We start from the raw sequence: 26,675 nt of genomic DNA on the forward strand, positions 1-26,675 counted from the left end.
TCATTCGTTACGTGGTGCATGGGTGAGCAGGTGAGCGTTTGATAAGGGGATGTATTCGGTTGACCACTTTCTGATTTACCTACAGACCTGTCTGTCTCATTAATACCTACTCTGGGAAAATTGGAGTAATGGTAGGAGACCAGTGAGAGAGGGGGTAATGAGTGAGATGGTTCAGATAGATAAACTGGATTGATATGGCTTGGTGGGCCCATTGTTTGAGTAGGGCTGGTGCTGGGGTTGGGGGTTGGGGCTGGGACTGGGACTGGGAAGGACTGGGGATGCATCAGGCATAAGAGGAGACGGAGGAATAAAGGAGAAAGCGAGAAGTCGAAGGTACTAGGTAGGGTTGGGCACTGTTAGTGAGGGAGGTAATTGAGGATTAGTGGTTATTGGGTATTGGGTATTGCGTATTGGTTGTGGGTGATGGATTGGTACCTGGGTAGGTAAATAGGTATAGGTATAGGTATGCTATCTGGTAGTCTATCTACCCTACCCACTCTACGATCCTCTGAGTGTGTTGGTGCTTGTTTGACCTATTCTTGTCTTGGCTTGGGTTTCTAGTAGAGTGTACTTCGTAAGGGGGGGGAGGAACGAAGCTAAAGGAAAGGAAATGGGAGAAGAGGGGAGGGCAGAGGAGGGGGGAATGTCGGACAAAAAGTTGGATCCGGGTTGCTTGGTAGCCGGGTTAGTTAATTGTTTGTTTGCTCTATTTACTCTCCTTTCCTCTAAGAAATGGGACTAATGTCATGTCATACCATACCATATTCATATCCATGTCCATTTATCTACCCTCCGACATCGGAAACTTCCCTTTCGTACCCTACCCCTGCCCTATCCCTACAACCCTACCTATGCTATGGTATGTATGCTATGTAACCATACCCTGCTCATGTCTGACTGCCCACCGTTTGCTCGTGTCATGATACACAACGCTCATACCATCGCTGCATCGGATGGAAGCTATCATTCTTGGCGGCTAGTTTTATCCGGAATACTGGAATGGAGGGAATAAGGATAAATCAATGAATTGTATGCATGTATGTATATAGTATCTCTTTTCAAAATTAGGGTTCCTTTCGGGTATTTTTTTTGGGGGTCTGGCCGGCTGTCAATAATGGGTATAGACAGGACGAGAACAAGATATGCGGTGATAGGATATGACTTATCCCATAATGTCGAGGTGATGCACATTGCATCCGATATCATCCAGATGGAAGACATCATGAAGAAAGGAAGGAGTGAACAATAGTAATCAGACATGGCGGGCAGGTAAAAATGCTGAATAAAGACACGGGCGAAAGAAAGGCCAAGAGGTGAGAAAGAAAAGCAACCAGGTTAGAATCGAAGGACCGGTAGAAAAGAGAGAAATAAAAGTACAACCCGTCCGGCCGCTCCTTAGCCAAACCAACCCAACCCAACCCATAAAAGGTAGATGATCATACACATCATGACGCATCATCCGCGGTCCCGTTCGGTAGGGCCACTGCGCTTGCATTGCTCTGGCTAGAACCTGGGATGCCTGTACTTGTGCCCGTTGAGGCATGCTTCTCGATTCCTGCGCCCTCGGGCGCCCCCGGCTCCCCTTCCCCTTTGGCATTCGCATCCACGGCGAAGGTCTCGTTGGTCGTGGCCTTTGCTGGAGCTGCCTTGCTGCTTTCCCCGCCTGCTGTGACCTCATCGCCCTCGCCAGCCGGGTCAGAAGCCCCCACGGCAACTCCGCTGTTCTTCTTGAGCTTCTTCTTGCTCGGTTCCGACCCCCCGGACTTCGCTGCCGGTTGCCCCGGCGCCGTGGGCGGAAGTGGTCGCTTCTGTGGACTGGATGTCGGCCCGGAGGGCCCCGAAGGCGGCGGGATCTTGCCAGACGCCGGCAGACGGGGTCGGGCAGCCATCGGACGTTGCTTGGGTGGTAGCTCAAGGTCTTCGACCAGGGGCTCGTTGTTGCTGGTCTGGAGCCTCGAGGCAAAGAACCCCTGGACCAAGCCGATTTGGGAGGGCAGATTGGCGGCCGTAATCCGCGGATATGATGCTGGGGGCGGAAAGAGTGTGATGGCCTGGGCAGCACTGCGGAACGATCAGTATGGGACGCTAGACGGGAAGCAATAGGGATGTACCTGGTGTTCTGGGCTTGCGCAGCGTTGTACATCCGGTTTTGTAGCAGGTGAAGGGGCACACTGAGAGTAGCCAGACCAAACTCTTTGTCTAGCCCCAGCTCCTTGAACCCGAAAAAGTCCTCGTCGATATCCTCCGCAAAGTCACCGCCAATGAATTGCTCACTGCCGTCCTGGAAAGCGCTGGAGCCATCCTCCCCGCCATCGGCCAGGGCGGGTCGCAGGAGTTCGGAGAGAAGCGAACGCAACCGGTCATGAACGGTGGACAGCTTTGTGCCCAGTCGCTCCACATCGTCCTTGATGTACGACTCCAGAGATTCAACATCGATGCCCACCGACGAGAGGGTATGGAGCACAATCTCTGGCTCGGTATATGCTCGCTTCCACTGAGCGGCAGTGGTGGCCTCGGCCGAGTCCGTCGCCGGAACCTTGGGGGATTCCATGTAGGACTTGAGCGTCTCGCCGATCTTTTGGAAAAAGTCGGAGGCAGCATCCGTGACCGCATCCAGGGCAGAAGGCTGGTACTCCTCGAAGCCAGTATGGTAGAAAATCTTGGCCACGGAGCGCTGCAAGGCCGCCCGGCAGACCCAGGGAGAGATGACCGGTCCCCCATCGTTCATCACATGAGCTGGCACATCCTGCTCGACAAACGGCTCCGGTTGGTATTTCTGGAACTGATTCTGGTACATCTGCGAAGCGTTAGACGGGCCCAATTGCAGCAGAGATATTGCCTACCTGAGATTGTAACTGCATTTGCTTGACGATGCCGATTTTTGAGCAGATCTTGCGGGTTTCCTGCATTTGGCGCATGTTCGCATCCATCTTCCGGGCCAGTTTGCTGTCCGGCTGCGTGAAGGAGCCTCGCGGCAGCACTCTTAAGAACTCCTCGGAAGCATCTACTATGTTTCCATCCGAATCTTCTTTCCAGAGTAGCTGAGCAGGAAGGTCGGGGACCCCCGACATGACGTCGTAATAGTCGGGGATCACTCGATCCTCGTCCACCTCAATGCCTTCTGCTAGCGTTTCCCCTGCGCTCCCCGATCCCATGCCTTGGGAAGTCGACTCCTGCGCCTTATCGCCCTCCGCATTGACCTGCTTCTGATTCCTTAGCCATCGTCGCATGCCAGCCTTAGTCCGGAGCAAGGCCGGCTCTTCAGAGTTGAGCTTGTCGCCTTTAAAGAGCCGATGCCTCTCGGCCGCAATCACCGCGCGATCCTTCTTGGTGACCTGTTTCCAGACTTTGTATTCAGGATCCTCTGACTCCACCCCCGACGCAGGTAAGGCGCTCAGAACAGTGCTAGTTGGAATTAAGCCGTCAATCTCCATGGCGTCGCCCTGGCTTCCTGGTATACCAGCACCAACACCAGCAGGATCAGAGGGTGTCTGCGTGCCGGGAGGCGGCGTTGCAAACCCGTTCTGAGTCCCTTCCATGGCCACGTCTGAATCAGAACGCACAGGACCCGGGGGTTGAGAAGCTTGACCACCTGGGGGCTCCGATCCGCTGGGAGTGTTTCGAACCGGAGCTGTTCCCTTCTTCGATGATGATTTCCCCGGGGCTTTGCGACCTCGGGATGACATGATCGGTTCGTCGTCGCTCTCCTCAGCGCCATCGAGCTCCGCCATCTGCAGTCTTCGCTCTTCTGCCTCGACTTCCGCGCGGTCTCGAATGACAATCTCCGGGATAAGGGGAACCAGCTTCTCCGTCTCCTTCTTCATGTACATGGCATGCTTGCGGAGGAAGTGTTCCGGGTTAGTATTGTACTTGAAGCAATTAGACCAGATCAAATTGATGTCATCAACAAATTCCTGCTTCGACTTGTACTGCAGAGCCTTGAGCTTCTTGGTCATGGTTCCGAGATCCATTGGGTGCTTGATGACTAGAGCAGGGGTCAGCAATCAAACGTGCAGGTGGCTGGTCAGAGTGCCTCACTTGTATAGTAGTCAGGCGCATCGCGCTTGTTGACTCGAGTCAAGAACGCACTCGAATGCTCAGTCATCGCCTTGAGCTCACTGAGAACTTTCTCCGCCGCCTCATACAGCTCCTCCTGGCCGATCTTGTCTTCGCTGGCCCATTTACTTCGGTTCTTCCGAACCTCACTCATCAGGCTGCGAAGTTCGGCATCGGAGGCTTGGACCAGGCTCCGCTTCATATCGATCCGCGCGATCAGGTTCTTCAGGGTCAGGCTAGAGGCTCCCAGGTTCGCGCTACTCAGCGACCCATATCCGTTAGAGGTCGGGTTCGCGTTATTGCCCGCACTTGCCTGGCCCGACATTTCGGCTTCAACCTGTCGCTCCGACTCTTCTAGTCGCTGCTGATCCAGCATGGCGTCTCTATCATTTTCTAAAGTATAAAAGAGAGTGTGGAAGCTTCTGCGCGCCGCCTCCTCGGTGGCTTTCTTGTCTTCCTCTAGCTTCTTCCGGATGTCCTCCAGCGTCTCCTTCTTGGCCTCCTTTTGCGCATCGGGGCCTACCGACGTGGAGCCGCTGGGCGGCCGACTGGGCGACGGGAAACTACTGGGAACCTGAGACCAACCAAGAGCCTTGTGCTTTGCCGGGGGCGAAGCGTCAGCATCATCCTCCTCATCATCATCATCATACTCATCATAGTCGTCATCGTCCAGCTTCCTGGCGGGTTTCTTAGGGGGCGCCGGGGGCGGTGCGGGTTCGTCGGCGCGTTGGTCCTGAGCCTGGGGTTGGTCGGAGTCGGCGACCGCGCCGCGAAGGGCATCTTCGGCGGATTTCTGGTTGGCAAACAGGGTATTGATTTTCGCCTCACTTCGCTTGTACAGTTCACGGAACATGGCGATGCGCGGGTCCTCATCGCCTGCAATATCAGCATCGGATATCAGACCGCCCGCGTGAGATCCGTCGATATCGGCCGAGGCGCGCATCTGGGGTGTTCGGGATCCGGAAAACGATTTGGGATAGCCATTGACAGACCGCGCATCATGGAAATCATCGGGCGGGCGCAGATGGCCTGGGGGAAGCCAGGCGTGGTGGTGTCCGAGCGACATGTTCGCTCCAAGACCCCGGTTCTGGGGCGGGCGAGGGGGGCTCTTGCTCCACGGTTGGGATCAGGTCCAGCTCAGGCAGGGGGAGGTGGTTTTCCGGGCGGAAAAAGACATAGAGATCCGCGGACAGTAGCAAGGAAATGCAGGATGATGTTTTCGGAGCCCAAAACGATGGGGCGATGGGGGATTCGATGAAGAAGCGGAGGGCTTCTTTCGAGGGTCTCTGCGCGAACGGAGGAGGTGAAGTCGGAGCGTGAAGGCGGCCCGGCCGCCGCAGCTTCAGACCAACCGCGCAATTCCCATCACTTCAAAGAATCAAAGACATCAAAGAATCATCGGCGGAGTAGCAAGTGAGTAGTAACTCCGGGCGGAGAAGACAAGAAGAGAAAGAAGAAGAAGCCAGATAGAAGCCAGGAACCGGTTCACCGGGCTGGATAACAATGCCAATCAACTCTCCGTAGAATTCTCGAGTCCGGGGAAGGTTTCAAGCCCAATAATCGACAATAGCCATAATAACACTTTGGATGCCGCCTGGCGACCTGAGGCCGCCGTCGGCCGATGGTCAGATCGTCCGTCACACCCGCCATGCCATCATCTTCACCTTCACCTTCATCTGCTCCACCGCCCACTCCATCCCCCAGCTGCTCTTCACGTCGCCCACTATGCGAATCCGATACCCTTTCGCGGGTAGGTCTCTTCCGTTTTTATCCATTGACTCGTCCACTTCCTCCGAAGCAAGTCGGAGCTCAACCTGCCGATCATCGCACAGCTCCGACAGCTCTCCCACATCATCACCACCATCACCATCATACATGTCCCCTGCTAACCCTCCTCACCAGGCGCCTTTCTCTTCCTCCTCATCCTCGCCGCCTACATCGGCCTCCTCCCGCATAGTACATCTTCCACCATCCCGTCCCAACTGCAACCCAACGACAAATTCCTCCATGTCGTCACCTTCTTCCTTCTCTCCCTCATCTTCTACTGGGTCTTTGACACCACCCGCCGTCGCACCCTCCACTTGACCCTCCTCGTTTGCACCATCGTCCTCGGCATTGGCTCCGAAATCGTCCAGGGCATCCTCCCCAACGGCCGCTCCTTCGACCCGTTCGACCTCCTCGCCAACATCGTCGGCAGTCTCGGCGCTGTTGGCCTGTGCAGCTGGTACCACCGCCGCATGTTGGACCGGCGCCGCAAGGCCCGCTTCGGTTCGATAGGCGGTGACGGCACCGACAATGATGTCGAGTTGGGCCACCTTCATGACGAGGAAGAGGGTCTCGGGCCCCAGGAAACCGGCGTGATGAGTCTCGAGCAGGAGGTGGACAATTGGGATGAGAACGCCGTCGACAATTGGGAGGAGGACGACGAGACAGGCGATTTGGCGGGTGATCTCTCAAAGAGGGCGTCGCCTGCTGATGGGCACGGAGCGAAGCGGAGTGATTAATTCTCTCTCTTCCTCTCTTTCATCCTCGGCTCTTCTCCCCTCGTCGACACTCTGCTTTACCGCTCTTAACCGTCTTCCGCTGAATGCAGCAACAGACGAAAGAGAACAAGCTGTATACGCATGCCGTTGATTCCACCCGCCTCCACCTATCACTCCCCGTCTCCGTCTCACGTACACACACTCACTCCGTATACGCCCCATCCACGACAGCTCCGAACTTATATCATCCCATCCATCCACTCCACGCGCATCTGATGTCTCAATAGCTATTCACAGTCCACTTTCGCTAGCTCTGATGCATGACACCAACTCCACGATGTCCCAGCCATGGAGAAAGCAGAAAAGTACCTATCTGACTAACTCACTCACTCTCGCTACGATGTTATCATGACCGTTCCGGCGTTTGAGTTTCTTTCTTATTTTTAAGTTACGTTTTGTATCGCGGTGTTCCTATACCGCGTCTTTCTGACTTGTTTTGTTTTGTCCCCGTTTCTGGTTGGTTCTATAACCCCGCCCCCCGTGGAAGGGACTATGTTGTAAATAGGACGAAAGAGGAGGGGCGTCTGCCTAATATAAGATCGTTTGAATTACACACACACACACACACACACACACACACACATACACACAAACACACAACTTGATATATAGGTAGAAACTCAATCTGGTACGAACAGATGCATCATGATTCATTCCAGACAGATGCACAAATCCAGTATAGTAGTACACCAGGTCTAATGCTAGAGAGTCAAAAACGCCGAGGGCGAATGACAATGCGCAGGACGGATGGGGTGATCCTGGACATTGGACACAAGGAAGGGCATGATGTCGTATACGAAAATAAAACATGCAGGGTGGCGCAACGGGCAAGATGAGATAGATGCATGTGGGAGATAAGCAGGTCGGATCTCGTAGCTAGTCATGGCAAAGGACAGAACATGGCAAGGTAAAAAGAGGAAACATCAATAGGTGATTAGAAGGTTATATGTACGTGGGAAGAATAAGGTAGTGGGTGGTCTGGGCCCCGTGGGCTGAACGCTTAATCGCTATCCGAAACCTCGGGGGTGCCTGACCAACTCCGTGTTGGCGTGGACCGGCGATCTTCGGCGGGTTCGAGCTCGGGTTTGGAGGTTGGTCGGTAGGTGTCGTCGGTCGACAATTTGGCCATCTTTGTCGACCGCTCGTCTGACTTGCGGCCGCTCGGCACGGCGGCCTTGCCGAGTTTGACATCGATCTGCTCGCGTAGGACTTCGTAGATGAACTGCAGCTGCATTTCATTATATACCATCATCATCCGCTGCTCGCGCATCTGGTTGACAGTCTCGAAGACCGGATCGATGTCGGGGTCAGTCGCCTCGAGTAGCTGACCCGCCTCGAGCTCTTGTAGTAGGTGGTCGAGCGCGATGAAGGTGCCTGTCCGGCCGACACCAGCACTGCAGTGCACAATGCGGGGGTTGGCCGGGGTGCATTTCGAGCCGGACAATTTGATCAGTTGAAGCAGCGCATCGCGATCCTCGCCTTCGGGCTTGGAGTAATCCGCCCAGCCGGCGAAGAGGAAATGCCAGACCACCTTTGACTCGGTCCCGATGGTGAGTTGGAGTTTGCGAATTTCCGAGCGGGACGTAGAATCCCATTGGGTCTCAAGGAGCGTGACCTGACCCAGAAGGTCCTCGTCGTCTTGCTGGGGCTGGTTATCGTTCACAAACGGGTCCCGCTCCACACGTCGCAGCGTCATCGAGGGGTTTTCGCTATCCAGGGGAAAGTATTGGGAGCACTTCTCTCGGCCGGCCTCGAAGGTCTGCGTGAGCATGACAATGACACCCACATCCTGACTCTCATGGAACACCATCTGCCAAAAATGGGCGAGATGGCCGAGCTTCGGTCCCTGCACGGTAGCGGGTTAGAATACCTTCCAGGATCCGGAAGAACACAGCCGCCTACCTGGGTCGCAATGAAGCGTCTTTCCTGCCGCGAGACGGAATCCTTCAGAACGATGGGCGACGCATTAATAAAATCGCATTCGCCCTCCGGCACCCGCAGATGGACGCGGGAATTGGCCCATGCTTGCACGTTTATATATCGGTTTCTTGCCTTGACCTCGGGATCCCCCTCTAGCGCCCAACGGTGTGAGGGGTCGTTGGCCAGCATCCCCTCATGAATCCGGGACCGCTGCATCCATTCGAGTTCTTCGAATTTTTGGTGGATTTCTAGTGGTATCACAGAGTATTAGTCGGGCTGTAAACCGCATTTTAAAATAGGGTAATATCCGGTGGCGCAAGCAACGACCGAACGACGGGGAGCAAGCGGGGATGTGTTCAGCGGGCGCAAACTGACCTAGGACCGACTGGCACAGAAACGGAGGAACGGATTCATTGTCGCGCGCTTCCAACCCAGGGTCGTCATTCTCAGGACCCTCGATGATCTCAAACCCATCGTCGTTATCCTCGGGCAGCGCCCGCTTGGTTGCTTGCACACTGGTATCGATCTTGATGGTGGGATGCGCCATCTTGGCCGCAGCGATCCTCTGGAAGGCCCGAACCTTACCCAGGACGCCGCGCGCCTTTTTGGAGACCCGCTTTCTAGTCGCTGCGAGTTTTCGGGGACCGCTGCGTAGACTGAAAGTATCGGGGGAGGGCGAACGGGAGGTTGGGGCGGTGGTGACTTTCGCTTCGAGGCCGTCGGGCGGATCGTCGAGGGCGCCGTTGGGGGAGTGCGGCAGGGATGATATCTGTAGCGTGGACAGATCGGGACAGCTGTGGAAGCTGCCCCTCGACGTAAGATTATGCTTGGCCAGATTTCTGGATCTCACGGGAACAACGCGCGGCCGAATAGGAAGTTGGGGAGGTCCCTGACAATATGGAGGATGACTCGACCGGCAGACCAACGCCGACAGCCAACTCCCTGCAGCCCACGACACAACACCAGTTCGGATTGAAGGAAGGGAGAACGGCAGTGCCCGTGGATGTGCGAACCTAGTCGATGAGAGACGAGATGCTCCGGCCAGCTGCAGGAAAGAAGGAGAGAGACTTGGTGACAGACCCCTCGCGACACCTTTCGACAATGCTGTTCTCCCCGCACTTTTTTTTTTTTTTTCAGGACGTGGCCAGCAGTCCGAGAAATGGAGTCATTAGATCTGAACAAGAATTAAGGAGCGTGGGACTGGACGGCGGAGAAAAAGTACGACTATATAAGAAGAAACCACCCAGAAGTCGGAAGAGTGAGAGAAAGAAGAAGGGATCTCAACCGGATTGTCCGAGTTGGGATCACCGGAATCTTCAATTTTTAACGTATTTTTTTTTATTATTCTGGGTCAGGACAGTATGGAGCCCTTGGATGAGATTACAGTCCGGCGGGTTTTAAGGGTTGATCGCGAGCAGTGATGTAATCAGGGGATCGCCCTCAGGGTCGGACTTCCCAACGAAGTGGATAACCTTTAGATTCAAGATCCGAGTCATGATCCAGGTCTTCGGCGGTGCCTCGATCATCCCGCCGGCCATCGCCAGCCATGAATGAACGGCTTCAAGTCTCCATTCGGCATTCTCCAGTCCATCCATGGCCATCCCTGGCCCGGCCGGAAGAACCACTCACCCGTGGTTCTTGCAGTGGCAGAAGGAGACCTTTTGTCCTGATTGGACAAAGAGTCGGGCGGTCACCAGCCTCGGGGTCAATAATTGAATGAGCCCGATTGGGTCGCCTGGCTGGAACTCGACTTCCAGTCGCCTCCAGTCCGTTCTTCCCTCCAGCTCCATTCAACTCAGCTTTCACCAACCACCGCGGCGTGTCGGTTTCATCCCTCTCATGGAGACGCGTTGATTCAGCTTGGGTTGAGAGTTCATTTTCGAAGATGGTGTTCAATTTTCTCAAGAACTCCTTATTGCTACGGCCCCTCGAGGTGCGTATCAGAGAGATGATGTGCCTGGACCAGTACTAATCAAGTCCTTCATCTAGGATTGGCTCACGTCTCAGGTAGGTATTTGATTGCGTCCAACCTCTGGGCTTGATGCTTATATTGCCATGTATAGCTGCTGGCCAGCCGGTCGTTTCACAAGATGGTCGGGAGCATCCACCGCACCGTTCATCAGATTAAGAATGGCGTGCCACCAGAGCCGCGGCACACGGAAACCGAGGAGCCTGGTATGAGATTGCTCCATGTCATGGCCGATCGCAATAGCCCGTCAAGTATTATGTGACACTAATCTGCTCCCTACTTTAGGCCCTCGTGGGGACTCATTCTTCGAGTACTTCAAGGAAGAAATCAAAGACCAAATGAGAGGGAAACCTCCCAAAAAGCTTTGATTCACGGAGGGATTCCTCCGGCGTCTGTGTTTACTTTGATATCCATGATCTATGATACCCATCAATCCATATGCTTCGTTTCTGTTTCCTTTCTGTTTTCGTTTTCTGTCTGCTTCTCATCCGACTACATCACCATGTCCATGGTACACCGGATAAAGATTGGGTTATAGCTCTTTTGCACGATGAGCCATGTCCCTCATTCCATCCGGAGAGTCAGACTGCTTCCTCCGCTTTGCCCAGCCGCGTTTTTTTAGACAGTTGTGTTGGGCGTTAGGAGTCGAAGCGTACATATATAGTCTGAGTAGAAGCCAGATGTCGTCGAAGAAGTTCTATTAGTAGTTAGGAGTCGCAGAAACCTGCCGATGCGAAAGATGCCATCACTAGAATGGGAAACCCGTCCCAGTGACGGGTAATCGGGAAATCCGATGGCAGGATCTGTATGTTTCATATCGCTCGCAGGGACGCTGGCACGAGTTTGCACCACTGCCAGGGCTGCTCTATTTTGTGCGGAACCTGCATATGCAGGCGAGCTGGTACTTGTGCAACCCCGGAACCGAGGATAGGCAACTCCGGAGATACATACATACGTACGTAAACTCGTCAGATAGATGAGTCACGCACATTGCGCACATTCCAGACCATATAACTAAGCACTGAACATGACTTAAGTACCTGACTAATTAGAAACAATGGACAGGAGAAACAATGGGATCAGTCCTTGCCACGCGAGCATCTTATGTCGAAGACCGAGTGGCTGCGCCGCTGCAGAGTGATCCCGTCGTGTGGGTGAGGAACGGCCTAGGCCACCCCAAAACGCTGTGGAGTGTGGCATGCTAGTCACCGCAAGTACGGCCTAGCCGCCTAACAAGGGCAACGTCAACAACGTTCCAGAGCGCCGAGGTATTCCTAGTGACGCGCGTGGGAAGCGAGCGGTAGATTGGAGAGGCATCTAGAACCCGTCAAGTCCTGCCGATCACCCGACTCAAGTGGTTCAACGATAATTACTAGATACTCCGTAGTACTCCGTATAGTGGTCAGTGATCAGGCCGTGTGGCATCCAGACTAAGGCTTATGAAGGATTAATCACTACGAATGAAAAAGGCGGCCCCGAGTACGATGCAGGGTCTTGATTAGTGATGAGCCCCCAGCCCCATCGCCACATTGAACTGGAACGCCAGCGCAGCAGTGATGGTGTTGGTCCGGAGTCACCCGTCCAACTGCCGCCCTCGAGTCAATTAACTAGGCGGGCAGTTTTTCCCTGCAGCGCACGGAGTCCCGGAGTTGTACGAGAACTGCAGTCGGCTGAGCCGGCACCCGTCGATGGGGCCAGGAGGAGGATTTCACAACACGTGACGGTGTCACAATACATTCCCAAGGACACGGTGAGAGTGGGAATTTAAAACTGGAGAATTTCTGGACGCGGAGCTCGGCGGATTGATCCCTCCAAGGGACAAGGAGAGAGATTCACATTTCACAAGGGCATACTTCATAAACATTAAACAATCATGTTATGTGGATTTGGCTCGGGGTTGGTTTGTTTTGGTGCCGAATCTTAGGTAAGGCAAATGAACAAGTGTTCTGTGGTACGGTCACCAACGGTACTTAGACCCATGGTACGTACCTTAAAATAGCAACGTGTGTACCATAATCATCCCTCGAACCCAGAATTTGCACGATCGCATTGGGATCTCCCGGACTATGTACCTGGTGATGACTTAATTGCCTCTACTAGGTGCCTTACTAGGAGTTTAGAGCCCGAGTGACGGACCAAAGGGTCAAACTAGTACCGAGTAGTGGCCGGACTACGCGGTAGTCCGAGACAGGCCCGGGGACGGGTGGTGACAGCCAACGGCAAATGAAAGGAACAGACCCGACGAAAATACTAGTAAAAACCTACTGGGCCCAAAGTCAGGCGCCCGAAAAATGCACTCAACGAGGGCTTTCCCCCCCTGGTCCAGCCTGTCTCAACTTGCAGCCGCTGACTGGTCGGCAGTCTCCTTAGCGCCCGCGCTAGAGAGCGCCCGCTCCTGGGCAGACAGAAGGGATTGGTGCATCTCATCCACCCGTGTTGCGCAGAAAGGCCCGCTGGGCCCCAGTGACCGGCGAGTGGCCCGCCCTTGGTCTCCCTCTCTTTCATCTCCAGTCCCTTTTCATCTCCATCCCGCCTCCTTACGCTCTTTCCTGTCCCATCATCGTGTGCCCTCTGTGTGCTCTATATCTGCAGTCACTCGTTAACCCCTCCGGGTCTTTCTCCTGATCTCCTCCGGAACTTCTCCTGCTCGCCCTACAAGCCCATCGGTACCCTCTGTCTGGGCTCTGTCGCGTTGGAAATCTGACCCCTGTGTCAATCTCGCCCTGTCTACGCCCCATCCATCCGGCTCTGGCAGCCCCGAGGAAAATCTCGAATATCCCGACTTCGACTGATCGATCCATCTAACTTATCATCATGCGGGCCGCTCGTCTCTCCTTCCTCCTCTACTCCCTATCCCTCGTGGCCGTCGTCGCCGGTCAGAGCGCTGCGGTCACGAGTGTAGGTAACGCCGTCACTCCCACCACTGCCGCTACCACCGAGGCGGCTACCACATCAGCTGAATCAACATCATCCACCACGTCTGAGTCTTCTACTTCTACGTCTGAGAGTACCTCGACCACCAGTGAGAGGCAGCCAACCACGACATCGTCGACCACTTCGGAACAGACATCCTCGACGACAGATGCACAGGCCCATACAACCCAGCCGCAGCAGACGACGTCCACGACGAATAACAATGCACAGACGACTGAAGCCACGACCACAAATAGGAACGGCAGGACCACCGCCGAAAGCACGACCCAGCAGACTACAGCCACCCCCGTTGTGAAGACGGTCACGACAATTGAGACTATCAGCGGAACTCCGGTACAGACTACGCTCACCACTACGTCGACCCCCGCCAGCGCTGATTCTACGGGCTCTCCTGGTCTGAGCGGTACCTCGTCTAGCAACTCCAACGGCAGCTCGGGTCTCTCGTCGTCTCAGAAGAAGATCATTATCGGTGTCGTCGTGGGTGTTGGTGGTGCCATCATTGTGGGTGCTCTCGCCGTTGTTGGCTGGAGAATCCACGCTCGGAAAGCTGCGCAGGACAACGACGAATCGGCTGATCTCATGAGCGGTACGGCTGTCGGTGCAGGTGCTCGCGAGAAGGCGCCCAGCCCGGGTGCCGGCGGCACGCCCTTCAAGACCACGCTGGACCAATACCACAACCCTGGGCCTGTCAATGCCGCATCGAACTTCTAGGCTGACCGGGATCTGTCTATGATATAGACACCGGCATTTCCTTTGTTCCTGCGGTAATTCCCGGAAGACATGTGGACTGGTTCGATACCGTTCTCGAGGCTGTAAATTTGTACGATTATGACGCAGTTATTGTTGGCGCTTCTGGCGAGGCATATCCTCTGGTCTGGCTTCATCCCATTTTTTTTGGTTTGCTTCGAAGCAACCGTTCTTTCGCTTTCATAGACCATCTGTCGGGTCTTTCCGATATCACGCTCCTTTCTTAGCACAGCGATTTGTCCTAGCATTGTGGTTGGTGATTTACTTTGATTCCCCCCTCGAGCATTTGTTTCTTTCTTAGCGGAGGGTGAGCGGACCATCTGTCTGCTCTCTGGAATGCAGATCCTCGATCTCAGCCTTCAAAAGCTTTTGATGTATGTATTTAATTGAAATGACTTGAGACTAGCATCAACCCACCGTAGTGAACCTAGTAATAGCCTAGCTGGATTCCTTCGGCGGCCATCCGACTAGCCATGTGGGTTTCTCCATGTGGGATTAATGTCAGTATCTGAGACAGACCTGAGTCTACTCGAGTCCAGTAGTACATGTCTCATCCTAGGTAATCCGTACAAAGTACCAGGAAACACCAATATACATCCACCCACCATCCATCTATAGTTACCGTCGGAATAAACTCGATCGCGATCACGTACGCTGCAGCGACCGCATGATCGGACCCCTATCTACATCTGCGTACATATGACGAGTCGTATCACCGCATGGTTGACGGAGAGAGCCTGAGGAACGCAATATACCCCGAAGCAGACTAGCGGGCACGTGGGGTCGTGACGCGCTCGCGAATCCCAGCCGCTTCCCCATCCTGGCGGTGGCTGGTCTGCACTTCTTTCATCCCATTGATCCACTGACGGTGTATCCGTACTCTAAATACAGGATCTCCGCGGTTGTCAATTGAATTATACTTGAGTTTGTTTATGCAGTGGTCTACGAATTGGTCTATTTGCAGTAAGGATATATTCTCAGTGGATTGTTCACGCGTTGCGCAAATTTCACCACCAACACATACACCCTATTATCTACATACATACAGACAATCAGACAAACGGCATCAAAATGATGTTCGCTACCCTCCCCACGCAGCAACACCCACAACCACAACCACAATCACAACAACGACAATACCACCAACAACAACAACAACACACCCCCACCCGTCCCTCCTCCCTCTCACCACACCGCACCCCAATCACCACCACCACCTCCACCACGACGAGCCAATTCCTCAACTTCAACTTCTCCAGTCCATTCAGCACTACCACGCTCACAACCCCCACTAAATCCCCCTCCGCATTCGCCCCGACCTCCCCATCACCGACCCCGCAGCAGCAGCAGGAACAACAACAATCCCGCTACGCGCACCGCTACGCAACCAACATCTCCAACCCCATGACCAAGCACATGATGACGTCGGCGTCGCCGTCCGCAAGACGGAACCTTTTCTTGAATCGCGTGAAGCGGGCGCGTGATGAGGGCCGGTTCGAGAATCGGGGTGAACAGTTGGTGCTGATGGAGTTGGTCGCGGAGGAGAAGAGGTGGGGGGAGGTGATGAGGAGGAGGGCGGAGAGGTTGGAGGTGGAGGGGGAGGGGGAGGATGAGGGGGTGATGGAGGAGGTACCTGGTATGTTTTATCTTATTATCCATATTGACTGTATTGGTCTGGGTTTGGGTGTTGGTGTTGCTAACGGGGAGAATAGATGATCTGGACTCGCATGCTCTGGATGAGTATTTACAAGAACAGGCTGCGGAGATGGAACGGTTGGAGGCTCTGGATGAGATGTATCCGCAGCCACAACTACTTGACAGTGGTGGTGCGGGTGCGGGTGCTTCCTTCAGTGATGAAGAATACGATGATTTGTTTATGGATTTGGCGGAGCATCAACATTATCTCCCAGATTCAGGTTCAGGTCAGGGGTTCGTACCTAGTCAGGATATGGATATGTCGTGATCTTATCTTTGTATATGTATGTGTTTTGGGGTTGGTTGGGACATGTCGCGGGTCGACAATTGACAATATTAATTGGCATTGACATTGGACATGGGACCGGATTGGAATCACTTACTCAAAACTTAGCTAGATAGACACGGATGGAACACACTGGCGTTCACTGTCTGGGCCATACACATAACACCAAACCCATTCATTTCAATGTCCAATATCTCCAAGCATATAAGTAATATACACACACACACACACACACACACACACACACACACACACACACACACACACACACACACAACCCAAAATGACCTACCTAAGACATTCAATACCCAACCGCAGAGCCTTCTCGCACGGGAAACAGGAATGAGTAACTAACTAACTAACATCGAGAAATAACAACTAAATCACAGATACCTGGTTTGATGACGGGGGTCAGCGATCACGGGGTATGATGATCATGATCATCATAAGGAATGATGAGAAACGGATGAAGAAGAGGCGGAGGAGGGGGGATTGAAGATGAGGAATGGCAGCATCAAAGATTCCCAGTTTCGAGGACGATACATGAAGGACTAGGTTTGATTGATTCTGCAGGTTCATACTTACTAGGGATTTCGATACTGAATCTTACGTATGAGGTGGTGGGTGGGGGGGAGACCATGGTGTTTTGGTAGGGAAGAAGGAGAAGGTTAGGGATCGTTTGTGTAGTGGATGGGTGGCATGTCTACGGGGGTAGGGGTAGGTATACGGATAGTGGCGTTGAGTGGAAAGGATGTAGAGTGATCGGTAGAAAAATCCAAACTATATGTACATACATTCGTGATGACAATAGAGGGGTCATAGGCGTCCGTTCAAGATCATCCACCTATACATAGCATTATTAGATCATTGCTGGGGACAATCTGGGGGACCACCAGCACCACCCGCACCCTTGAGATCCTCCATCCATGGAGCGGAGATCAGCTCGTCGGGCGGGTTTCCGGCTGCTTGCATCTAGAGGTCATTGTCAGTATGGATTGAATCGAGGAATAGATTTGATGAAAGAGACTCACCTCCTGCATCTTCTCCCACACATACTCCCTGCATTTCGGGTCCTCGTCCGAGTACCCCTTCTCCTCGAACTTGGCCACAATCAACGCCACCACCCCGGCCTGCTTCTCATACCGGGCCATGTCTTCGTCCGACACCTTGCCCTTGCCCTTGTTCTCGGCGATCCACGGGCCAAACTTCGTATCTAGCTCCTTCATCGGTTCGTACAAGATCTCCTTGTTCGATAACTGCTCCATCATACCCATAAACATCTTCGTAAGATCGCCCTCGTCGCCATCGCCCGCTCCCGCCTCAATCGCCTTAATCAGCTGCGCGACCAAATCATCCGAGACGTCATCCTCCGATGCCGCGGCGGTAGCCTTATCACCGGACTCCTTCATGCGCTCAATCGTGCGCTGGATCGTATCGTTGAACGTCTCCGGGGCCGCATTGTTCCCTCCAGATGCCGATGCCGGTGGGACAGCAGAGGACGACGAGCCCGCCGTGGCAGCGGTCGTGCTATCATCTCCATCCTCACCCTTCATCATGACGTCTCCGACAAGTTGTTTCAAGAAATCTGAGGGCGTGACGCCGCTTTCCTCGAGATACTTGGCGAAGGTCTCTGCGTCTTGGTCGAGGAATTCCGAGTCGGCGGGGGCGCCCGATGGGCCGGTGGAATCTTTGCCGGCGCCACCCATCATGTTCGCCATGTCTTGTTCAAGTTGGCGGAGGAAGGCCTCCTCGTCGAAGTCGTCGTCGTCGTCGTCGGCCGGGGCTTGCGCGGCATTGGATTGAGCGGGGGCGGGGGCGGGTTTGGGCTTGAAGTCGTCGAGCACCTCTGTGATATGTTAGTTAATTTCTGTTCTCCAGAACAATGAGATCCAAATGGTGGGATAGATGTACCGTCCAATTCATCAAAGTCGGATTCATCGTCATCGTCATCGTCATCGTTGTTCGCGCGCTGAGGCTGCGTCGGGGCCGTCGCGGGGGTTTCTGAAGGGGCGTCGGGGGTCGTCGCGGAGGCTTTCTGGTCGTCATTCGACGCAGCAGAAAGCTTTTCTGGGCTCTGCGCAGACGCAGAGTCCGTAGACTGGGGGGTTGCGCCAACGGGGGCGGAGGGGGCCGAGGAGGAGGCCATATTCCCGAGAGCCGAGAGAGTGAGGGGAGGGGCAAGAGGGGGAAATGATACAGCAGGATTATATTAGTTGATGGCGGGCGGAGACGGATCGCATAGGTGCAGTTGAGGCCCCAAGGAAAGTAGAGGAGGTGAGGAGGACGGAAGTGGCTGTTGGCGATGGAAGTTGGTGAGAAGATTGCTCTTCATGTGAAAAGAACCCAAGAATGAATAATCAGTCCATCGCGCTGGTGGGGAGCCGACTGAAAGCCGATCGCCGCGGTTGCTGGCAGCGTTCAGGTGGATTGGGACATTTTGGATACTCTGGCAGGAATTGACTCGACTTGCATGAAGCACTATGAAGTTTTGACATTTGGTTCAGGGACAATCGCGTGTATATGGAGGGCCGAGGGGACTCCGTATCGGGGCCGTGGACGAGACATTGGCGCTGCTGGGAATGACATCAGCCAGGACTATGGACAGTATACTATGTAGTATTGTACTGTATCCCGTATGCATTATGCTAATGGTGGTCTACAATCTGTTACCCTCAGGATATCTACTAACGGAGTCGTCGAGAGCCTGCTGCATGAACAAGTCAATCCTGCCAAGAACATGGCCCAGTCGATAGTTGCTGCTGCTCGTCGGTAGTGGCAGGTATGATTGATCAGCCCATCTCCTCCGCAAAAGGCTCAGGTGATCCCGTGGCCGGACCTCGTGATGTCAGCTCACATTTGGGTTGCTTTTGCCTTGAGCGTCGCCATCCGATGTTAGGAGCCCGGCGAGGTAAGCAAAGAGCCTGGCTGGCGGAGAGCTCCTTCATCGGAGGTCGCCTACTATAACAACACCGTACACCGGGGATCTAGTTTGCTGCACGATATGCAGGTACTTTGTTGGTGGCGGAACTGCCACCTGAGCCGTTCAGATGATGGTGGTGGTCCGGAAATCCGGCTGCCAGATCAGGTGCTCGTGTCCAGCATCACCCATACTCATCGCATCCGCAGCAGAACATCTTGGCTGGATGAGAACGGCAATTTAGTCGAGTGGAATCGGTGGTATCGTGTATGGTATCCGCGGTGTAATGGCCACTCGGTCACGGGGGATGACCCGTATGGCCCGTATGGCCCCCCGTTCGCCTGGGCGTTCTGGATCTGCGTGATTTTCCTCCTGCTCGTCGAAGTCTGCGTACCACCCGGACGACCCTCCGAACTAATCCTCCTGGCGACTGCATTGCAACCCGCGAGGTCAGTCAATGCCTCCTTCATAAACCCACCGCGCTCCTCCGTGAGCTATGTACTCGACGGCATAAAGGGGTAGGAACCACACCGTATGACTGCAGGACAAGGATTCCGCCCCAGCTGAACCACGGAAAACCTTGTCTTAACCTGCCGGAACATCTCCGCGGGACGATGAAGACATGAACGGTGTCCCACCAGAGGGGAGGCTCTCTGTCTAGAATGCTAAAGAGTCCACCACGACCACGACTATCGACGGGAAACGGATCCTACTCTATCTATCTACTACGCTGCCCGGTTCCAGGCACTAGACTCAACAATGGACAATGGCATTGCATCCAATCCAGTCCAGCCCGCCATTGCCCGGCACTACCGAGTAGTAGCATCCCAGCCCGAACGACAGATACACGTTCTCTCTCCACTCGTTTCGGAGCCTGCATGGCCTGGCGGACGGACCACCACCAGACGACCAGCGGACCAGGACGTACGTAGTAAGCCCGTCGAATAGGGCATAACTCGACCACGGAGGCAGTGACGACTCACCCTGGGCGGATCTTCGGCTGGGTCTGACCTTGCGGTGGATCTCTCTCGTTGCCAGTGTGCCGCGGCCGAGTCAACCTGCCTTCGCCAGTAGCAAGGAGGGAAGCATGGCGGGCGAGGACCAAGTGGACGATGGATTGTTGGGAACAGACAACCCAGACAAACAGGGGCAGGGCAGGGAAGCATGCATCGAAGAATCAGAAACAGTTCCCCGGGGACCCGGGACAGGGCGCTTTTTTTTAAAAAAAAAAAAGTAAAGGGCGTTAAGGCCAAAGTTTCCGCGGCGGCGGCGAAACCGAAGTCGCTCGGGGGGACGTTCCCCTCTTCTACTAGTAGGAGCAAGTGGATGGGGATGCTCTGGATTTTTCCCCTGGAAAGTCTCTGCCTTTTGACCCAAAGGGAAAATCCAAGAGAAGGAAAAAGAAAAGCCAGAATTTTTTTTCTCCTCTGGGACCTTTTTCTTTTTTTCTCTTTAATAACATCCCGTTCTTTTTAGTAAATAATTTTACCTCACATCTTTCCCACTCTCACCTTTCCCCCCCCTCTCCGTCTGCCTTTCTCGCTCTCTCTCTCCCTCTCTCTCCGACCCTACTGATTATCTCGTTATCCATCATCAATTTCCTTTATGTCACCTCATCCGCTGGCTTCCTTGCGACCCTCTGCCAGCCCTCGCACGTCCCCGGCCGCCGCTCAGCCGCGCGTTTCCTGCGCCTGAATTATCAGATTTCCCATACCCCGCCGGCTAAAAAATTTCCTATCGTGTATCTATTACGATTGCCTTTTATCATCCACCGCGTCTATCCGGGGGTTTCGATTCGTGTGCACTGTGAAGGGGGAAACTAAGTCCGCCTTTTTTTTTTTTGTGCTAAACCGGCTTTTGCGGGCGTTTGATACTCTTACTATACGATCGCGTCAGCGGCAGTCACCCGGACTGCCTTGTCGGCTTTCTAATTTTATATCCCACGCCCCCGGATTGTTGGGTGTGTCATCCACACCACCGAGCACGCAAGGGGGGATCCAAAACGGACCTGTCTCTGGGACAGCACCATCAAGGCAAATAATATCCCCCCCTCCCTCCATCTTAGCTTCCAATGGTCTCTATGGTTGAGACCGCCAGTTCCACGCAAAATGACCCGGCCATGGACCCGGTCGTCCCCAAGACCGAGCCCTTGCCTGAGGGTTCGATCAGTTCGGCTGTGTCGACCCCGGAGGCTGAGGGTGAGATCCTGATGCAGGATGTGGCCCAGACGCAGAAGCGAAAGGGTGGAAGAAAGCCGGTACGTAAGATGACGGCGCCTTTTATACCTCGTGGTGTTCGTTGCTTTTCTCTTATCTGGGGTTTTCATTATCATCCTTTATCTCTCATCGTCCTCGTCCCTTCCCCCCATTTCATTTGTTCCTGCGTGCAATCCGGGGCCCCGCACTGCGTCTATTATTATCATTTATCATTGCGATTGTTCATCCTTATCGTCCTGTCATATCCCTCTCTGCTGCTGGTTGGCGTTAGCCCTCCTGCACCTCCCCAGCTTTATCGCTTCCTTTATCTCTTGGACCCTGGTCCTTCCTCCTCCTTTCACATGAAGCTAACCGCCGCCGTCAGATCTACGCCACCTCGGAGGAGCGGAAGCAACGCAACCGCCAGGCCCAGGCCGCCTTCCGCGAGCGTCGCACAGAGTACATCCGCCAGCTCGAGTCCACCATCAAGCGCAATGAGGAGTCCCTGCAGACCCTGCAGCAGAATCATCGCAGCGCGGCCGATGAGTGCTTGATGCTGCGCTACAAGAACTCCCTACTCGAACGCATCTTGCTCGAAAAAGGTTGGTCCCCGTCGCGCTCGGCCTTCCTCATTCCATCGACGTTAACCCACCGCAGGAATCGATGTGCAAGCGGAATTGCGACTGAAGGCCGGGGCCCCTGGCGCGGGCGCGGGTAAGCCCACCCCGATGGCGCCGAAACCTCCCACCACCCTGGAGCGCGCGGCCGTGAACCGCACCTCGGCCCAAAGGCATCCCGGCATCGCCCCCAAGGAGCCGTTCAGCATGGCTCAGCATCGCGACGGCGCCTATGGTATCCCGTCGCCGCAGTTCCAGGCCACGCCGCCGTCCCATGTCTCCTCCCCGTCCCACGCCAAGTCTCCGGGCTTCCCCTTCCAGGGAGCCATGTCCCCGGTCGGGGTCGACCCCCAAGCCCAGCAGCGCTCGCAGATGCTCTCGCACTCGCGCAACCTCAGCCAAGCCTCGCCCCCGATGAGCATCGGCCAGCCGGAGTCGACCGATCCGAAGTCCGCTCTGCCGGGTGGTACGAATCCCCGCGCTCCCCGCGTCCCCTCCGCGTACTACCCATCGCCATTCCAGAAGCACTATGACCAACTGGGTAAGCTGACTCCCTGTCGCGTTGCTGTTTCAGGTCCGTGGTGGTGTTGAGCCCCTTTTGTTAATGCCCGCGTAGAACAGGAGTACGATGCCCAGGCCGATATGATCGACGAGGAGCACGAGTCCGCGGTGGGTGCGTCGCCCTACGTCTCCGGCTACAACAACACCGCGCCCGTGCCTGCGGGCTCCCAGCCCATGGGGGCTCACAGTCTGAACCAGTATCCCCCCCACACGGGGGAGGGGGCCAATGGCGCCTATGGCAATACCAACCACCTCATGGGGAACTACGAGCCGATGTTGGATGCGGATCCCTTTGGGTTGAGCGCCAGCATGCATTTCCAGACTCCTTTCAGTTACGAGCAGAATAATACCCGCCATTAACCCTTCTGTTTCCATTTTTCGTCTCTTGTTCCACCCGCGTTGCCCCGTCTGCCCGAGGGTGTAGGCACCGGGGACGGCACTGGCGGAAGAAGAGACATGCTTGACGGATTTCCTTCATAGCTTTTTTCTATGACTGGAAGACAAAAGTTGAAACTTTGAAGCATTGCCTGGCGTTTGCGGTTGATACCATTTGTTTCTGTTAGTCGCATGTTGTTCTGTTGTTGTGGAGCATTGTTTGATGCTCCCCCAAAGGAAAAAGCGGTCGGTTGGTTGGTTGTTCCGAGAGGGACGGAAACGGTTGAAAAAGTCGAGAAACGGTTCTTGTACATGCATGACTGGTATAATGGGCCGAGGGCGACTGCGGTGCAGTTTTGGCCCGGGCCGTGCTCTCAGCTCTTGTGGACATATATATTCTCTGATTATCGTGACGGTGATTTTGGCTGCGGTGACACGGTGGCTTGCCTGTATCTTTCTTGCCGGGTCAGACTATGTGGCATTGCATTCATATTCATTCTTATGCTGGTCTGTCTTTCTCCCTTTTCTTCTTGTGGGTTCCTTTGCGTTGGGGTTGAGCTAGGTCTGGGGAGAGCTCGCCGAGCTTGGGGATCTACGCGATGACATGCTAGGAGTAGAGCTACCTCGGTAGCTGGCGAGCTACATTTGCCTCGGAATGGAAGCTAAGCTGGTAGTGACGTCGTAGGAATGGGGTCCCCAACTCTACTGGACAGTATGAGTTCCCGGAAGGCTGTGGCCCAAGGACGGAGTCGCCCGGCTGCCACCGCCACCAGCTGGTAGCTACTTAGTACGAAGAGTAGCGACATGATGCTATCGGCCATGGTCGGGAGGGACACCTGCGAACGCTGCCGGGCGAGCTGCAGCTTCCGGATTAGGCAATCCGACACCTCTTTCAAGACCTGTCTGGGGATCACCCTGCTGGCTCTTCTGGCTCTTCCTCCTCGCGTATCCTGGGGATCACTGGTAACGCCAGCATTCTTACGGCTATAGTAATATACGCATTGGAGGGAGGCCGCCGACGATGACGAGCGGGCAGCGCGCGCAGGCGGGCGGTCGGGAACATCATCTCAGCGTCATCCGGCGGCAGTTACCCTAAGCCCTAGCTAGCAGGAGCCAATCAGAGCGCGCATTCCCGGATTCGCTTAGCAGCAATCCGCACCTTACCGGATCGGGCGGGTGCAACCACAAACGTCGCCTCCATCCACCGTCTGGCAACCCCCTTCACTCCAACCACTATCCCATCCCATCCCCCGAAAAGGAGAGGTCAGATCCCGTTCGTCGTCGAGGTTTCTGCCTGTGTCGACTCTCCCCCGCCCGTTCCGTCGGACCGAATTGCTGCGATAACAGAGAGCCTTCCCCGGAAGGCCCCGCATAACACAGGCGTCATGGCGGAGATCCGCTCCAAGGTGCGTTGCTCGAGAGGCCGCTGAACCGGTGCGTCGGGCCCTGCGATCGAATCCGCGAGCTGGGGGGTGCTGCTGCTGCGACTGGTTTTGTCGATCGAGTCGGGCGCAGTGTCCTGGAAGCGAGCGGGGTTGAGGCAGGAACCTGCACTTTCCAGGCCTGTTCACACACATGGACACAGCGAGGAGCATGAGAACAAGCAAAGGCTAACAGATCGATTTCTATAGAACCTCTACGAGCTTCTTGGTAATGCTCACCCTTCCCTACCTACCTGCCACCATACCTGAGTTTGACCCTGTTCTGCAATGCCCATCGTGTCTTTCCTTGTCTTGGCTTCGTTCGCATCTGGCGGATCCGTCTACACTCCGATTCTGGAAAAGGGACAAACATTTCTAACATCATGCGTGCTTTTTTACGCACTGCGCGGCTACAGGCAATGACCCTGAACTCGACCCCAACAGAGCTCCTGAGCCTCCCACGAAGGCTGTAGACAGGCCCGCTCCCCGCGTTGGCAAGCGTGATGCTCCCAAGGAGGTCACCAGCCAGCCCCGTGAGAACAACAACGCCCGCCGTGGTGGCCGTTTCACCGGCAACGAGGCCGGTATGTATTCCACCTTGCTGCTTTGGGAAGGCCCGTCAGGCTGATTCCGACCGTGTGTTTCTAGCTTTCCGTGACCGCAACGCCGGCAGAACCAACAACCGTGAGAAGCCCACCGAGGATGGCAAGGACGCCCAACGGCGTGGATTCCGCGCCCGCGAGGACCGTGGTGAGCGTGTTCGCCACGACCGCCAGTCCCGCACCGGCCAGACGTAAGCTCTTTCTGCCTTCTTCATGGCGATCGGAGCCATGGAGACCAGACACCTTGGTGAACCACAGAACTGACGCCTTGGATAGCGACACCCGCAAGCAGGTGAATCAGGGCTGGGGCAACCAGAGCGGCGAGAAGACCTTGGACGATGAGAAGGCCGGTGAGAACATTGCTCACAACGAGGAGAGTGAGCCCCAGACTCCCGCCGAGGAGGCCCAGGAGCCCGCCGACAAGTCCAAGTCTTACACCGACTACCTTGCCGAGAAGGCCGCCCAGGGTGACCTGAGCGCCAAGCCCGTCCGTTCCGCCAACGAGGGCAGCAAGCTCGACAAGAAGTGGGCTGCCGCCAAGGAGCTCAAGCGCACCGAGGAGGACGAGTACTTCAAGGGCAAGGAGGACAAGGCCAAGCGCGAGAAGCAGCGCAAGGAGAAGAACGTCCTCGAGGTCGACATGCGCTTTGTCGAGGCTCCCCGTGGTGGTGCCAACGGTCCCCGTGGCCGTGGTGGCCGTGGTGGTCGTGGTGGCCGCGGTGGCCGTGGTGCTGGTCCCCGTACTGAGCGCCCCGCCGGCGCTGCCCCCGCCACCGCCGCCGTCTCCGTCGACGAGAAGAACTTCCCCAGCCTTGGCGGTAAATAAATGCAGCCATGCCTGCCGCATGAGCCATCCTCTCCCCGTCCTCGCTAGCACTTAGGTAGTCGAAATCAGGGATCGATGAGATGAAAACGAAAAAGAAGTGTGTCTGAACCGGGGAACTCGGAAAGAGGGGAAAGAGGGAAAAACCGGGAACAAGAGAAAAAGAGACAGACCAAAAAAAAATCCAAAGGTTATGTGCAAATGGCCTCCCACGCAATCTATCTAACTTATGGTACGTACGGTATGGATGATGATGCCAGGAAATACTCTTTTTTTTTTTCTTTCTTCCGTCTCTTCTCTTTTTCCGATATGCTCCCATCCCAAATAATTTCCTTTTTCTTTTACCTATTTAAAATGTGGCTCCCATGTAATTGTGGCTCCTCCCATGTAATTTGATTTGAATGTCAAAAAATAGGAAAGTGACAATCCCCGCCCTGCCCTCCCCAAGCACCCACCTACCACCCCAACCAACCCAGCCCACTGCATCCATCCAATCGGGTACGTTATTCGTAGATACTCGCCAGGTACTAGTACTGTGTACGGAGTCCAGTCACCATCCAGCCGTCTATTACAGTAACATAAGAGTTCCTACGGCTCCTCCGTCTTCCTCCTCTTCCTAGTGCCATACTAGTCTAGAACATCAACTACCTATTCCATACGGAGTACATGGTATCCAAGAAAAAAAATAAAAAAAAACACTTCCTCAATACTAGTACTTCGTATCTTCTTCACGAACTAGATAGCTTACTGCGTGAAACTCGACCTCTACTGAGATAAGTAGGGTAGGGTAGGGTAGGGTAGGGTAGGGGAGGGGAGGGCGATTTTAGTTCTACGCGCTAGATAGATAGATAGATACTAGGGAACGATGTACTGAGTCCGAACCTCGAAGGGGACGAGTAGATAAGGACCTATTTAGTTGAGAGATAGTAGATGGGTCTTAAGGCTAGTGTGGTGATTTAAATCTCCGAGAGGGTCGAGGGGAGAGGAGTTCATTAAGTGCGTGATTTGATTGCG

The 26,675-nt window shown here is 54.7% G+C and overlaps 12 protein-coding genes across 12 annotated transcripts; 9 read left to right on the top strand and 3 right to left on the bottom strand.

The window, feature by feature from the left end:
* Positions 1–1,007: 1,007 nt before the first annotated feature.
* On the bottom strand, positions 1,008–5,578 carry BO80DRAFT_464181 (SAGA histone acetyltransferase complex subunit SPT7). Its single transcript, XM_025722636.1, has 4 exons — positions 4,039–5,578; positions 2,844–3,985; positions 2,112–2,797; positions 1,008–2,061 (listed from the first exon to the last, which is right to left on the bottom strand). The coding sequence occupies exons 1-4, from the start codon at positions 5,120–5,122 to the stop codon at positions 1,446–1,448; spliced, it is 3,528 nt and encodes a 1,175-aa protein (XP_025575954.1). The 5' UTR covers positions 5,123–5,578; the 3' UTR covers positions 1,008–1,445.
* A 203-nt stretch (positions 5,579–5,781) lies between these two features.
* On the top strand, positions 5,782–6,560 carry BO80DRAFT_353805 (VanZ family protein; the record flags this gene model as incomplete). Its single annotated transcript, XM_025715676.1, has 2 exons — positions 5,782–5,806; positions 5,959–6,560. 2 exons carry the CDS (start codon positions 5,782–5,784, stop codon positions 6,558–6,560), a joined length of 627 nt encoding a protein of 208 aa, XP_025575955.1.
* A 944-nt stretch (positions 6,561–7,504) lies between these two features.
* ptpB (tyrosine protein phosphatase PTP1) lies at positions 7,505–9,473 on the bottom strand (the record flags this gene model as incomplete). The annotated part of the gene is made up of 4 exons (XM_025723164.1): positions 7,505–8,445; positions 8,502–8,767; positions 8,895–9,322; positions 9,370–9,473. Coding segments are annotated over 4 exons (1,644 nt in total), but the record flags the coding sequence as incomplete, so codon positions are not given.
* A 931-nt stretch (positions 9,474–10,404) lies between these two features.
* BO80DRAFT_444325 (uncharacterized protein) lies at positions 10,405–10,856 on the top strand (the record flags this gene model as incomplete). Its single annotated transcript, XM_025721422.1, has 4 exons — positions 10,405–10,452; positions 10,509–10,526; positions 10,583–10,694; positions 10,774–10,856. The coding sequence occupies 4 exons, from the start codon at positions 10,405–10,407 to the stop codon at positions 10,854–10,856; spliced, it is 261 nt and encodes an 86-aa protein (XP_025575957.1).
* A 1,602-nt stretch (positions 10,857–12,458) lies between these two features.
* Positions 12,459–13,197, top strand: BO80DRAFT_52829 (uncharacterized protein). The gene is made up of 2 exons (XM_025724571.1): positions 12,459–12,469; positions 12,589–13,197. Exon 2 carries the CDS (start codon positions 12,780–12,782, stop codon positions 13,089–13,091), a length of 312 nt encoding a protein of 103 aa, XP_025575958.1. The 5' UTR covers positions 12,459–12,469; positions 12,589–12,779; the 3' UTR covers positions 13,092–13,197.
* A 105-nt stretch (positions 13,198–13,302) lies between these two features.
* Positions 13,303–14,133, top strand: midA (putative cell wall protein; the record flags this gene model as incomplete). The annotated part of the gene is made up of 1 exon (XM_025721423.1): positions 13,303–14,133. The coding sequence occupies one exon, from the start codon at positions 13,303–13,305 to the stop codon at positions 14,131–14,133; it is 831 nt and encodes a 276-aa protein (XP_025575959.1).
* Positions 14,134–15,032: 899 nt separating this feature from the next.
* Positions 15,033–16,321, top strand: BO80DRAFT_501573 (uncharacterized protein). Its single transcript, XM_025724291.1, has 2 exons — positions 15,033–15,805; positions 15,882–16,321. The coding sequence occupies exons 1-2, from the start codon at positions 15,241–15,243 to the stop codon at positions 16,130–16,132; spliced, it is 816 nt and encodes a 271-aa protein (XP_025575960.1). The 5' UTR covers positions 15,033–15,240; the 3' UTR covers positions 16,133–16,321.
* A 566-nt stretch (positions 16,322–16,887) lies between these two features.
* On the bottom strand, positions 16,888–18,512 carry pex19 (putative peroxisomal membrane protein receptor Pex19). The gene is made up of 3 exons (XM_025724573.1): positions 18,062–18,512; positions 17,182–17,996; positions 16,888–17,122 (listed from the first exon to the last, which is right to left on the bottom strand). The coding sequence occupies exons 1-3, from the start codon at positions 18,294–18,296 to the stop codon at positions 17,015–17,017; spliced, it is 1,158 nt and encodes a 385-aa protein (XP_025575961.1). The 5' UTR covers positions 18,297–18,512; the 3' UTR covers positions 16,888–17,014.
* A 515-nt stretch (positions 18,513–19,027) lies between these two features.
* On the top strand, positions 19,028–19,733 carry BO80DRAFT_52988 (uncharacterized protein). Its single transcript, XM_025724572.1, has one exon. The coding sequence runs from the start codon at positions 19,152–19,154 to the stop codon at positions 19,587–19,589; it is 438 nt and encodes a 145-aa protein (XP_025575962.1). The 5' UTR covers positions 19,028–19,151; the 3' UTR covers positions 19,590–19,733.
* On the top strand, positions 19,466–20,275 carry BO80DRAFT_424467 (uncharacterized protein). The gene has a single exon (XM_025719293.1). The coding sequence runs from the start codon at positions 19,827–19,829 to the stop codon at positions 20,013–20,015; it is 189 nt and encodes a 62-aa protein (XP_025575963.1). The 5' UTR covers positions 19,466–19,826; the 3' UTR covers positions 20,016–20,275.
* A 411-nt stretch (positions 20,276–20,686) lies between these two features.
* On the top strand, positions 20,687–22,904 carry BO80DRAFT_53155 (bZIP transcription factor). The gene is made up of 4 exons (XM_025724575.1): positions 20,687–21,543; positions 21,648–21,864; positions 21,920–22,420; positions 22,496–22,904. The coding sequence occupies exons 1-4, from the start codon at positions 21,139–21,141 to the stop codon at positions 22,798–22,800; spliced, it is 1,428 nt and encodes a 475-aa protein (XP_025575964.1). The 5' UTR covers positions 20,687–21,138; the 3' UTR covers positions 22,801–22,904.
* Positions 22,905–23,946: 1,042 nt separating this feature from the next.
* stm1 (putative telomere and ribosome associated protein Stm1) lies at positions 23,947–25,975 on the top strand. Its single transcript, XM_025716797.1, has 5 exons — positions 23,947–24,221; positions 24,447–24,465; positions 24,653–24,820; positions 24,885–25,029; positions 25,115–25,975. Exons 1-5 carry the CDS (start codon positions 24,201–24,203, stop codon positions 25,662–25,664), a joined length of 903 nt encoding a protein of 300 aa, XP_025575965.1. The 5' UTR covers positions 23,947–24,200; the 3' UTR covers positions 25,665–25,975.
* The last annotated feature ends 700 nt before the right edge of the window (positions 25,976–26,675 follow it).

Source organism: Aspergillus ibericus, assembly GCF_003184845.1.
Source record: "Aspergillus ibericus CBS 121593 unplaced genomic scaffold BO80scaffold_16, whole genome shotgun sequence".
Taxonomy (NCBI): domain Eukaryota; kingdom Fungi; phylum Ascomycota; class Eurotiomycetes; order Eurotiales; family Aspergillaceae; genus Aspergillus; species Aspergillus ibericus.

What these genes read in the sequence shown, in the direction of transcription:
- BO80DRAFT_52988 (XM_025724572.1), top strand. Translation starts at nt 19,152, where the DNA reads ATGCAGGTACTTTGTTGGTGGCGGAACTGCCACCTGAGCCGTTCAGAT.
- stm1 (XM_025716797.1), top strand. Translation starts at nt 24,201, where the DNA reads ATGGCGGAGATCCGCTCCAAG. An exon ending in TTTCACCGGCAACGAGGCCG is followed by an intron (nt 24,821 to 24,884) that starts GTATGTATTCCA and finishes GTGTGTTTCTAG; the next exon opens with CTTTCCGTGACCGCAACGCC. An exon ending in CAGTCCCGCACCGGCCAGAC is followed by an intron (nt 25,030 to 25,114) that starts GTAAGCTCTTTC and finishes CGCCTTGGATAG; the next exon opens with CGACACCCGCAAGCAGGTGA.
- BO80DRAFT_464181 (XM_025722636.1), bottom strand. Translation starts at nt 5,122, where the DNA reads ATGTCGCTCGGACACCACCACGCCTGGCTTCCCCCAGGCCATCTGCGC. An exon ending in TGCGCCTGACTACTATACAA is followed by an intron (nt 3,986 to 4,038) that starts GTGAGGCACTCT and finishes CCCCTGCTCTAG; the next exon opens with TCATCAAGCACCCAATGGAT. An exon ending in AAATGCAGTTACAATCTCAG is followed by an intron (nt 2,798 to 2,843) that starts GTAGGCAATATC and finishes AACGCTTCGCAG; the next exon opens with ATGTACCAGAATCAGTTCCA.
- BO80DRAFT_501573 (XM_025724291.1), top strand. Translation starts at nt 15,241, where the DNA reads ATGATGTTCGCTACCCTCCCCACGCAGCAACACCCACAACCACAACCA. An exon ending in GGTGATGGAGGAGGTACCTG is followed by an intron (nt 15,806 to 15,881) that starts GTATGTTTTATC and finishes CGGGGAGAATAG; the next exon opens with ATGATCTGGACTCGCATGCT.
- BO80DRAFT_52829 (XM_025724571.1), top strand. Translation starts at nt 12,780, where the DNA reads ATGCACTCAACGAGGGCTTTCCCCCCCTGGTCCAGCCTGTCTCAACTT.
- BO80DRAFT_424467 (XM_025719293.1), top strand. Translation starts at nt 19,827, where the DNA reads ATGGACAATGGCATTGCATCCAATCCAGTCCAGCCCGCCATTGCCCGG.
- BO80DRAFT_53155 (XM_025724575.1), top strand. Translation starts at nt 21,139, where the DNA reads ATGGTCTCTATGGTTGAGACCGCCAGTTCCACGCAAAATGACCCGGCC. An exon ending in CATATCCCTCTCTGCTGCTG is followed by an intron (nt 21,544 to 21,647) that starts GTTGGCGTTAGC and finishes CGCCGCCGTCAG; the next exon opens with ATCTACGCCACCTCGGAGGA. An exon ending in GAAGCACTATGACCAACTGG is followed by an intron (nt 22,421 to 22,495) that starts GTAAGCTGACTC and finishes ATGCCCGCGTAG; the next exon opens with AACAGGAGTACGATGCCCAG.
- pex19 (XM_025724573.1), bottom strand. Translation starts at nt 18,296, where the DNA reads ATGGCCTCCTCCTCGGCCCCCTCCGCCCCCGTTGGCGCAACCCCCCAG. An exon ending in CGACTTTGATGAATTGGACG is followed by an intron (nt 17,997 to 18,061) that starts GTACATCTATCC and finishes AACATATCACAG; the next exon opens with AGGTGCTCGACGACTTCAAG. An exon ending in TGTGGGAGAAGATGCAGGAG is followed by an intron (nt 17,123 to 17,181) that starts GTGAGTCTCTTT and finishes AATGACCTCTAG; the next exon opens with ATGCAAGCAGCCGGAAACCC.